Source organism: Anser brachyrhynchus, assembly GCF_964034855.1.
Source record: "Anser brachyrhynchus genome assembly, chromosome: 1".
Lineage (NCBI taxonomy): Eukaryota > Metazoa > Chordata > Aves > Anseriformes > Anatidae > Anser > Anser brachyrhynchus.
Window position 1 is genome coordinate 97,340,672 of NC_137694.1, and position 12,151 is coordinate 97,352,822.

Consider the following 12,151-nt stretch of genomic DNA (forward strand, 5'->3'; position numbering starts at 1 on the left):
GTAGACAAATATGTATATTTGTAACATAGACAAGTGTTTCAAGCTTTCTATTCTGTCCAAACTGCAAGTGTGTAATCTGTACACTTATTCTTGCTATTCTGCTGTTGGTGCTCACTGCTTCATGTGGGATTCCTGCAGATAAACCCTGAGAAGCCCAGATGGAAGTGACTTAAATCTTGTCAAGCTCTTGGTATATGCAGTGACTGGCTCCTGCAGGTGTGGAATTCAGATGCTTTCATACATGTGTTTTCCAGGCCTCTTTCAGAAAGCCTGGAAACATTTCAGATAAAATAGCTGTTTAAACAGGAGAATCTAAAGTAGCTGATTAGCCTGATTATATCAGCCTAGTTTCAGCTTGGGTTTTCTGAAAATACTCTTGCGATAACACCAATTTTTTCAAGAGCTGAGAGACTGTAACTAAAAACACTTCTCAATAGATGCTTTCATGCACTTGGCAGCTCACTGACTACTCCTTATAGAGCTATAACTAGATAGAAAAAGTGTAGGCAAATCAGCTAACAGGAAATTGTCTATAAATTAAAACACTATAGATCCATGGATGCACTTGCTGTTGAACTTGAGCCTTGGTACAAGGAGGAGAGACTTCATGTTTGAAGAGTAAAATATTCCAGTAGCGAGGTCCAGACCGTAAAGTAATAATGCATGAGCTTTGAATTATCTGCTGCCTGGCTCCATACAAGCTGGCTGATGTCCAGTAGTCAAAGGGAATGTCAGCATCAGAACACCTGAAGCTTCCCCTCTCTCTCTTAGCAAAAGAGGGGAAGTGGGGAGTGCATTTTGCGATGAGGTCTGCGGCATTGAGGCCTTGTTAGCTGAGGTCGCTCACAGTTCACTGAGTTTTGATGGAACTAGGCTCAGCTCCGAGAGGAAATACAGTGAACGTAAGCTGAAAACCCAGCCTGAATTTCTAGCTTCCTGCAGAATGTTTCAACACAGCCGAATCTGTATTCTAGCAAATAATGACTGCATGTTGGTTGGTTAAATACGCCTCGCAAAATACGTGCTGGCTTTCTGTCCCACCTTGCAGTTGTATAAGCAGAACGTAGCACAGGAAGGCCATCTCTTGGGCAAGCATGAAGATGTCACTTACGCTTCACTTTGGGGTCGTGTATTGAAGTCTGCTTAGGTCAAAACTTTTTTGGAGACGTGTATGTGTGTAGTGGGGACTTCTAACAGTCTGGAAGCAGTGCTGGAGGAGAAGGCCGCTCAGAATCAGAACTGGGTTTCACTGCAGGCTTCTGTTATGATTAGTTGCTACACTTACATTTATCAATACTGACTGCTATGAAATCCTGTTTAAGTGCTGTAACCTATGCCTGCAGGCAGTTTGTGAACTGTAGCATGATATTCAAGCTACCTTTGCTTTGGTTGCTGGCAGTGACCTTTGATAGCTCTGAGAATTCACTTATATCAGTTGAAAGGTTAGGCATCCTGACTTCTGTCTTGCTTCCACAAGCTTTGTTTTCAGGCGTTTTGCCTGGTTTTGGTGTGTGGGGTTGGGTTTTTAGGATTTTTGTACTTCTTTTTTTTGGTAATAGCCTAGAATGGGCTTGTTTGTAAAGCATGAGCAGACAGAGTTGGGGTTGGCACAGGAAATGGCTGTCCCTCCAGGATTATGATTCTGTCCCTTATCTATTGAGAGAGTGGCTGCAACAGCCACAAAGCTGACTCATGCCAGCAACCAACAAGCAGCAGAAATAAAGCTCAGTGCTGTGACAACAGAACACCTTTGGGGTGCTTGTTGGTGGTTTGACATAGGGAGGATGATAAAGCATCCTGGTGTGCTTTGCGGGGCTGCACAATGGAGCAGGGTGCTCCTTGCATTCCCCTTGCAATAGGTATGGAGGAAGGAACAGTCTGAGGAAAGGTCTGTGCCTGGTCTCAGTGTGGACAGTACCAGCATACAGATGTTAGAAGCAGAATTCTGGTACTAGCCACAAGTGAAAAGGAAAACTAGTGTGCTCTCGCTGTCCTGCTTGCTATGAACATGTCATATAATAGGCACATATTAAATGAGGATTGTGCTGACTCTGTCTTCTCCAGTGTGTCCTGTAGGATCAGTAGAATTCTGAAGGCAAAACTCAAGCAATGCGATCTTGTAATGTTGATTTATCGACTTATCCAGTGAAATAGTGAGAGATGGGCTAAAAAACCACCTCTGGACTTTGTTCCCAGCTCCCAAAGACCACCTTACTACAGATTAATGTGCTGCTGTCAATTCTGAGTTTCTGAGAGTAAGAAACAATTGCTGATGCAAGCTTGGGAAGGATATGATATAATAAAGCTTAGTACTATTAAAAAAACCTTTATAATAGTCCTTTTATGTTTTTAACCCAATCTCTCTGCCTTTCCTTAGCAGTGAAGGAGACTGTCTCTGAGAATGATCTCTATGGGAGACTTTTTATAAACAGAGTTTTCCACATCACTGCAGACAAGATGTTTGAAATCCTCTTCACCAATTCTCACTTCATGCAGAGGTTTCTCAATTCCAGGAGTATAGTAGGTAATGTACTCTTCTTCCTTCTGTCTGTGTTGCAACTTACTCCGAAAACTTCAACCTCTGAGAAATGATAAATAGGGCTGAGTTTGAATTTTAGGTTTCTCCTTGCTTTAAAAGGATTTTGAAGCTCTCAAGTTCTGCTATAAAAGACACTATTAAGAGCTAGCCTGTTTCTGTAGATCAGTCATATTTCTGAGTAAGAACCTCATTTCAATGCACAACAAAACTGCATCTTAATGCCTAAATTGTTGCATTCTGTGAGGTGTTTCCTTCCATTGTGTCCCAGAAATAGTGAAGTCTGTACAGTTGACGCATAGATGAAATTGCTGCATCCTCCTAAATGATGCTCTCAGGCTTTAATTTTCTGGATGAGTAAACTTTATTCATTGAGATGATAAGGTAAGAAAACTAAGCTGAAAAGGGAAATATTTATTCAGTGTTAGCTTGGAAGGCAGAGTGGCAAAAGCAATTTGATAATGCGGGATGAATCCTTTCAACTTTAAGCAGATAGGAAATGGTATATTTTCATTTATTTGCTTACTCTTCTCTGCATCCCCAAGTCTCTTTCAGTAGACTTAGGTTCAGCTACTTACTGCCTTACCTTTGCTCATTCAGTGAACTAAAGTTTCCCTTTTCATGCAAAAAGCACACAACCACTTGGAGACAGTTTCGTCTCTCCCCACATTGCTGTTATAAAATTGCACTTTAAGATATGAAGGGGCAGAGATGATGCCGTTCAGATGATCTGCATGTGAGATTTTGTATAATTTGTCATCTAGATGCTGTATCGACCCCTTGGAATAGAGATTCCAGTGGCAATCAGCTGAGGACTTTGACGTACACTGTAACAATTAACAATCCTCTCTGTGGGAAGTTCACAACTGCAACTGAAAAGCAGGTACTGTCTGCACGTGTGTCTGTTTGGTGCCTTTTAAAGCAAGGAAGGGGTGAGCTCTGCAGTCTTGTCAGAGATCTGACCGTGGATTAGAGTTCAGTGAGCTGAATGTGGATCTGCAGTTTAAATATAGCATCCTGAAGGGTATCTTTCTGCCCCTTTCACCATTAATGAGCAAATGCAGAAAGCTTCTCTGACTTTATCAGCCTTTACGCGTGGCTGTGAGGTTCTCCCACAGACTGTGGGGAGTAGCATTGACCTCGTGTATGAACTGGGGGGTGGCCAGAAAAGATGCAGTAATCTGCTTTCAGTGTCCAGTTCTGGGCTCCCCAGTACAAGAGAGGAATGGCGTTTTTGGAGAGAGTTTAGTGAAGGGCCACAAAGACGAAGGGCAGGAGCATCTCTCCTATGAGGAAAGGCCGAGAGGGCTGGGACTCTTCAGCCTGGAGAAGAGAAGGCTTGGGGTGGGGATCCTATTGATGTGTATATAAATACCTGATGGGAGGGTGGAAAGAGGATGGAGCCAGGCTCTTTTCAGTGGTGGTAGGACAAGAGGCAGCAGGCACAAGAGGTGTTTCTTCTGAACATCAGGAAACACTTTTTTTTTTTTATTGTGAGGGTGACGGAGCACTAGAACAGCCTGCCTGAAGAGGTTGTGGAGTCTTCCTTGGAGATCTTCAAAAGCTGCCTGGACATGGTCTAGGGTAGCCTGTTCTAGGTGGCCCTGCTTGAGCAGAGTGGTTGGACCAGATGACCTCCAGAGGTCTCTTCCAACCTTAACCCTTCTGTGGTAAAGGTTAGGGAAAGGTCTCATAGCTCATTCTCAAAGAACTGTGGTCATGCGTCAGCGGGCAGTCTTGCATTCGGTACTTGGTATGTCAGTGGAGAAGGGGGGTGGTGTACTGCTTCTGCTTGTACTGGCTTTAGCTGGGGATGTCATCTCTTCTCCACCCTGACTATACTTGACATTCTTAACTGACTTCTCTCATGGTTGTTCAGGCTTTCTCCCTACTCCACTTCACTTGGATTGGAATTGGTTGGCCTAACATAAAGAATTGGGGCTGAAGGGGGAAAAAAAATATCAAACACCATGAATACACTTACTCCTTCCTGTTTTTTCATCATAGATCCTGCATAAGCAGAGCCAGAAAGGTCAGTCTTATCAGGTGGATGCTGAAGTACTGACCCATGATGTCCCCTACCACGATTACTTCTACACTGTGAACCGATACTGCATCAGCCGCACGTCCAGTCACAAATGTCGATTACGGTGAGCCTGAGCGATGCACAGCGGGAGCCGAGGACTCGGAGGCATCTCTGTTGCAGGCTGTTGAAATCTGCTTATCAAAAGATCTGCCTGCAGCGTAAAGAATGCTTCGTTTCTCTTGAAGCTGGGGATCTCTCCTGAAAAATAAGCTTGTTCTATCTCCTGTCATATGTATGCTGTACTCAGATATGATTAATTTGGTGAGAAATTAAGTCTTACGCTGGTCTTACAAGATACAGAGCTCATCTCCAAGGTTGTGGACTGGGTTCTGATCAGCACTGGGTTTTGAATGCAGTTGCATGAGTGAGATGAATTGGAACTATGACAGATGTTTTGTGACAAAGCTTCTGAGGTATCCTTGCATAAGGGCCTGCAGAGGAGGGTAGTTTCACAGGAAGATGAAGGAAGCATACCCGTAGAAGTACATTGGGTACTTGAGCAAATCATTGTTAGACTTCATTATTAGACTTTAGGTAGGTGGGGGTGTCGTAAGGCACTTCCCTCTCCCATTTGAAAACGTCTGAAGTGATCAAGTTCCTTGTTGGCTGCATTTGTGTGACTATGTAACTCTTGGTAACTTTTTTTAACATTGTCCTTAGTGATTCCTTTTATCTCAAACTTTATCAGAATACAGGTAAGGTGAGCAAGCCTGGATTTCCTTCTGGTTTATCTTAGGCTATAAAAGTGCTGAAGACTCCCTCCTCTTCGGGGAGGGAAAAGGGTCCTTGAACAACTGTTCTGGATGACTTTGAGTGAGTCATCCTTCCTATTTGAGGGCTCTATTTGTTTTTTTTTGAGATGCATGACAACCCTAAGATAAGTGCAAAAGCCAGGGTTTGAATACAGTGTAAAGAGGATGAATGTATAGAACAAAGTGCATGCTGATGCTACAACTGGCTTTATATTATACTGTTTAAAAGAGCTCAGGAAGTAATTGAAAGATTTTTTTTTTGTTAGAGTAGGGACTCGGTGGGCATATGTTTCTTGGAATGATTACTTGAAAAAGTTGGGCAAGTATGTATTTCAGTAAGGTCAGTGTTATGGATTTGAGTAAAGATCATGAGCTATCCTTTTGTCCTTTATCTTTATGAAGAGCTTTAAGATTCACTCGGTTGTCCGAACAAGCCCTCTGCAGGGTTCTGTTCTAGTACCTTCCCATTCTGGAAGCAGTATTGCCTAGCTTAACCTGGGAGACGCAAGTAGGAATGTCTCTCTTCCTCTGTCGTGCTTACAGAGAGTGAGTTTAATTTCTGTCTCCTCAGGGTAGGATCTGAGTACTGGATGCACGGTAATGAATTTTACCTGCTGCTGCTGTTGTGCCCATGTAGTATATCATGTGTGCATACGGAGTAAAAAGCAGAACTTCTATTTGTAAGGTTATTTTAAATGTTTGTTCAAGTCAGAGCAGTTTGCAGGAGAGAAACACCCCACTGCTCTGAGTCTGAAAAGAAAACACTTCAAAATGAGTTCAAAATGTTTACAATGATTTGGACATTTGGATCTCCTGAGGCTTTTAGCTTGATGTGTTGTCTTTGCCTGTGTCTGTCTCTTGCCTCGCTTCAGTGTAAGTGCTGCTCAGGTGGAAAGCCAAGGCAGTTCCAGTTGTTATTTCAGGTTATGGACATAAGCTAGGGGCTTGCCTCTGATAAGAGATTTCTGCTATCACTGTGCTACCTAGCAGAATGCTTCTTTTTCTTCACTGTTGTGTTCTGTTTCTTAGGGTTTCTGCAGAAGTAAAGTACAAAAAGCAGCCTTGGGGCCTGGTAAAGTCTGTAATCGAGAAGAACACCTGGGGAGGAATACAGGAGAACTTCAAACAACTTGGTGAGGCATTTCCTTCTCTTTGGTGGAGTAAGGAGGCTACCTTCCCTATGCATGTTTTCATCTGTGTCAAACTTCTTTCCTTAAAGAATGGTTTGAAAAGAAGGTATCAACCAAAGGGATCTCTAGTTATCGATACATCTGTCAGTTCTGGGGGTGTAAAAGACGCCTGGCAGCATAATGCCTTCCAAAAGCTCTTGCATGCCTTGTCAGCAATTGCTTCCTGAAGGGAGCAGGAGAAAAACTTTTACTCTCAACTGCATATGCCTGTCTCTAACACGAGTATTTCCTTGATTGTGAGTATGAGAAGAGGAGCAGCGGCACTTGGCAGGCACCCTGGCTACGGCTGTTAACAGCCTGGCCAGCCGTGTGCTGGCTCAGTCTAATGCAATTCCTAATCTCGGTCTAACAGTGTCTGGAAGCGTTCCTCCTAACTACAGTCTAACACAATAAACAATCGTGCATAGCCTGAGTGTTCATCAGATCTGACAGGTGCCCAACGTGCCATATAGCAAAGAAGATGACTAGTATAGGTTAAGACATAGTTTATGTCAATTACCTGACTTAAGTTCATTTACTAGAAGATGTACTTACTCTTCTCACCACCACCCTCCATATCTTGTTTGCAATTTAAGTCTTCAGTGCTTGGCTTTTTGGCTTTCTTTAAAGTTCAGGAACCTTATTTTTTTACTGCAGAATCAGATCTGCTAATGGAGGAATATGCAATTAACCAATCCATAGAAGATACTGGAAAATTAGTTGCCTTGAGACGAAGACGACGCACTTTACACCGGAGTCTGGCAGAATCGCTTCCCAAACGCTCCTCCCAGCACTCCTCTGGTGACATGGGGCTGGAGTCCCAGGGCAGCATAATAGGTAGGAGTTCTTGTATCCAGATTTTTATACCCAGTATTTTCCACAAGGTGTGTTTAAGAAAGTTTAACTCTTACAGTAGTGCCAGAGTAACACTTGTGTGTATATTGCTCTTGTTTTTATCTGATTGGTGTGATAGCAAATGCTTTAGTGTGTTCAGCCTTGCATAAAATCAGTTAGGAACATGTGTAGTCACTATTATGGGGAACACATGATGAAATCAAACCTAATCCTACCTTCCGTTTTTGAAAAATTAAAATAAAATCCTAAAATGCTGCACAGTACATGTGTAGAATTGAAAATGAGATGGGATCAGAAACAAATGTAATCTGATTTTTTGCCAAGTTGCTGAAAATTTGCTTTGCTTTTTCTTCAAACTGCACATCTGAGTCGTGAGATGATTAACTGTCACTCACTGCTTGGCCTTAGCACCTCATACTTGATTTTGTTGGTAATGTTGGAGTCCATTTTCTATCTGTTTTTGTAACTTCTATGTTACTGAAGCATTTTTTCGTAGTTTTACTGCCACTGAGTATGACAGACTTGGACTCAGATGGAACAAGTTAAAGGGGAATTTGATTTAGCATTTGTTGGCAGGAAGTCTCATTTGGTCAGGAGAACAAGCAGAAAAGAGCAATGTTGCAGACTCTCTGCTAATACGGGACCAGCAGCGTGCGTGCTGAATGAGTGGTGGTAATGCATGGGCTGCAGCATCCTCAGGCCATCCGGGCTTAATGCGATGTCCTAGAGCTGTGTTCCCTGCAGCATACTGGAATGGGGGGAATCCTCCTGAGGGAAGAGCCTGGCTCTCTAGCTGACTTGTCTGAGATGACTGCGGAAATGACTGGGTGCATTAAGTCCATTCTGGAGAGAATCTTGTGTACCTGTGTGATCTGTTGCTTTCCTCAGAAGTTGTTGAGCAGTTCTGTGTGTGCAGTGCTGGGCACTGACACGTGTCTGTTAGGGGTGTTCTTCAGGACTTCTTAACCTCCTTCTCTTCCATGCCCTCTAGGAAGGAAAAGAGATCCTGTAAATAGGACCACCACCATCATTGTAGTAATGAGTGTCTTGTAAGTACTCGCATTAAATCATGGTTTAACTCAATCTCAGCTTGGTGTTTGTCTGTACCTGCCTGTACCTACCTCACTTGCACATTAACATTGCATGTAGCAGGATAAATCCTAACCGATTTTGAATGTAAATTTAGAAACTTGGGTAGAAGTGGAAATGGATTGACTTAAGAAGTGACAGAGAATGAAAACGCTGCTTTGACAAACTAGTCTGTTGTAGGTTTACCTATATCTGATCCTACAAAAAATTCCAGAACTTAATTCATTCCCATTTTGACAGCTGCAGAGGAGGCACTGCTGTTGCTTCATGAAGGTTGCTGTTGCACAGCTTAAAGCTAACTGCTGAGAATTGTTTGGGTAAATCTTTCTTTTCAGTATAGCACTGCCCCATGGCCTTTGGCCCCAGAAGCATTCACTTTTCCTAGATGTTTGTAGCCCAAGTTTCACTTCTGTAGCGTTCTAACAGTAATGGCAAAGCCTGTCTGACTTAATTTTGTTCTCTGTTCTCTCTGCAGTTTGCTGCTGTTGGTTTTGTTGAACATAACGCTGTTTCTCAAACTGTCAAAGATAGAGCACGCAGCTCAGTCTCTCTATCATGTCCAGCTTCAGGAAGAAAACTCTTTGAAGTAAGTTGAATACACAGTCTTTGCTTTTGTTCTTCCTCAGCCTATGACAGAATCTGATTTAAAGAAATAGATTTCAAACAATGAAACCTGGTGGTACGTTTTCAAAAGCTGTTAGGGCTTGTTGCTCTTCTGTGGTCTATGCTGATATCCGGTGACATGTCTGACTGCATTTTGCAGTAATAAATTTCTCCTTTGACAAGCTGTTTTTTGGGGAAGTGTTAACCTTAGCTTGCATTTATCACCCTGCTGTGACTCATCTGCTGTGAATATTGTAGTGCTGATCACAGAACTGAAGCATTCACTTCATCCTGTGTGAACCAGCATGATCTCAAACATGTTAAAGGTTCACTTAGCTTTTTAGCTTCCATCTCTGTGCATCTCTTGCAAAATCCCTTCTCCCCCTCAAACTTGTGTTAGGTGCCTTTCATATTCAGATCTCTTTTAAGAGGCTCAGGTATTGCTCTTTCTCATCGATGTGTTATAGGTAAACAAGTTACAAATGATAACCTGATCTTGAGTATGGAGGTGGTGTGGTGACCTCCCATGGTGAAGATTTAGAGTAACTGATTTAGAGTAACTTCCTTCATAAGAAAGATCTTACCATCTTGGTCCTTTGGGGACCCAGGAGTTGGACTCAACGAACCTTGTGGGTCCCTTCCAACTCGGTTATTCTATGATTGTGTGATCTTAACTGTGAGAACTTAAATTGTTGACATAATGTGAGCACATTTGTGACTGCCGCTACAAAGGCCTGAGGCAGTACCTTCAAGTCAACAGGAAGCAGAATTGAACTGCAGACACCTTTTTATGTGGCTTTTGGAAAAGGATGTCCTTAGCAATGGTGGTAGAGTAATTGCTTTTTGGTGGATAGGCACAGGGAGGTGCTTGTTTCGTGTTTCTGATGTCATCTCGATCTCTTTCAGCATATCCCCAGAAATGGTATCAAAAGAGGAGATCCCTCAATATGATAAGGAACAGGTTAAACACGTGAAGGGAGTACTAAGAGATTCAATTGAAATGCTTGAGCAGGTAAGTCTGCCAGTCTTCCCTGGTGATACTCTTGTTTTTCAACAACTCAAGTTTTCTCCCTTATGCCAGGATAACCTTTTTTTTTTTTAAAATGTTTTCTGGTGCTAACTAAAGTTTCATGTCTACTTGGCCTCAGTTTTGTCCTAGGCTTGAATTTGGTACAAAGGCAGTGCTCATCATTTTTCTTTGGGCTAGAATTAAATGGTCATATCAATTTTCTTAAACCTGTCAGGTACCTTTTATTGATGAGATCTGTTGATGGATTTTGAATCGTGACAAAGCAAAGATTGGAGTAACTCAAAACAGATCCTCTTTTCTGAGACGACTCAAAACATAACTAAGTATTTGCTTACCTCACTGCAGGGTTTCTTCAGGCAGGTTTATCTAGGCTTCTGCTCCCCTCTACACATCTAGATGTTGGTGAGAGCTTCACTTAATGGGCCACCCAATCTCTGGTCCTGAAGTCGAGGGCTGCTAAACCCCTAGGCTGAAATTACAACTCAGCAAGTGAAGGACAGTGAAATTCATACAGCAGTTTCTACTTATAACCTATGAATGTTCTGATTTTAAGCTCTTTTTATTAAATCTTAAAATGTGACAGAAGAAATTATTAGATTAGGAAAGCTGTGGGGGAGTTCACATGTAGCTCTATCCATCAGCAGTTTGCTCTGTGCTCTCCCACGCACTAAAGGAGGGTAGAAAAAAGCCAGTTTTGATATTCCCTGTTTAGAGGTGTCTCTGCACAAAAAGCTGCTATTAATTTGTTAACCGTTTTGGGCACAACTTGAGATGCTTCCAAGTGCTGGAGACTTCACTGTAGAAATTAATTTCCTGGTTTCCATTCCTTCTTCAGTTTCTTTGCCTCCTACCCAAACAATTGTGAATGCTGAAGTGTTAAACTGCCTTTTTGAATTTTTGCAGTGTGAAAACTTTTAAAAGGTGGAGTGAGAACTCAGCCACCTCTCCCATCCCAAGTAACGCTTTTGTGGGGAAGTCACGCCTCATCGGTGTCCTTTCACCTTGTGTTTTCTGAGGGTTGTCAGCAACCTAATTGCGTCTTGTGCATCAAAATGCACTGGAAGGGCTGGGTACTAAAAATTTTAAAGATTGATTATGCCTTGCTGCCATTTTCCTTCAAGTATTTGCCACGAACGTCAACAATGACTGAAAATGAGTGGGGAAACTTCTGGGGAAACTTCTCTGTGCTATTGTATAGCGGGGTGTTAAGACTTTATCATATTGTGATGTTAGTAATTATAAAGTTAATAATTACTAACAGTACAGTATGATGAACTGCATAGAGTGTAGCTGTTAAGAAAGCAGAGTACAGTGACTCCTTAAAGAGAAAGGAAGCATGAAATGGGATGGAATCCCTCTAAGAAGAGGAGGGAGGGGAACAGGATTTTCCTGATGGCCCTTACCAGCAGATTGATTAATTCACTATTTATTTCCCCAGCTGAAGCTCTCCCTGTCCATGCTCCAGAGAAGCTTTGATCACCTGAACAAGACCCAGAGCAGCAAGCCCGACAGCTAATGCCCGCCCCAGCCCTCAACCCCAAGGAGACGCGTGCTCGAGGACTCGTGGGGCAGGGACTGTACCCGTCCCTTCCGGACTCTTTTCTATGGCGGCTCCGCAGCCGCACGGAATAAAGCTTTCTAGAAGCAGCACGCTGGCTCTGCGCTCCTGTAGGGGGTACCCCCCGTTGCGGGGGTACCCCCTGTTTTTGGGGGCTGTGCTCCTGTAGGAGGTACCCCGTATTTCGGGGGGCTGTTTGCCCAGCAGCACTGAGCTCTGCAGGCAACGAGCCGGGTTTGTGCTGGGCACATCTCCTCCCCGTGTCAATGGGGAGGTGCCCCCAGTGCGCAGGGCGAGGTCCCCCCCCCCCCCCCCCCACCACGCCCCCATCGCGCCTGTGGGGCCGCGCCATCAATGAATGACCCGCGCGGGAAAAGCGCTGCCCCTTTACGCCAGGTGCCGCTACGTCACGCCTAGCCCCGCCCCGCCCGCGCAGCCATTGGCCCGTCCCGCCGTCAGCTTGATGGGCCCCA

The 12,151-nt window shown here is 43.6% G+C and overlaps 1 protein-coding gene across 8 annotated transcripts in view; it reads left to right on the forward strand.

Moving 5' to 3' along the window:
- The window catches only part of GRAMD1C (GRAM domain containing 1C), a 49,310-nt gene extending 37,543 nt beyond the window's left edge, over window positions 1-11,767 (forward strand). For 7 of the 8 annotated variants that reach the window (XM_080564067.1, XM_080564073.1, XM_080564072.1 and 4 more), the window contains 9 exons: window positions 2,378-2,524; window positions 3,301-3,419; window positions 4,544-4,686; window positions 6,404-6,507; window positions 7,201-7,380; window positions 8,390-8,447; window positions 8,963-9,073; window positions 9,997-10,102; window positions 11,559-11,767. In XM_080564067.1, the coding sequence (XP_080420193.1) occupies window positions 2,378-2,524; window positions 3,301-3,419; window positions 4,544-4,686; window positions 6,404-6,507; window positions 7,201-7,380; window positions 8,390-8,447; window positions 8,963-9,073; window positions 9,997-10,102; window positions 11,559-11,636 (1,046 nt within the window). In that variant the 3' untranslated portion in view covers window positions 11,637-11,767. The remainder of the gene's footprint in view (window positions 1-2,377; window positions 2,525-3,300; window positions 3,420-4,543; window positions 4,687-6,403; window positions 6,508-7,200; window positions 7,381-8,389; window positions 8,448-8,962; window positions 9,074-9,996; window positions 10,103-11,558) is intronic. The other variant, XM_080564068.1, reaches the window with a different exon arrangement.
- Window positions 11,768-12,151: the final 384 nt, after the last annotated feature.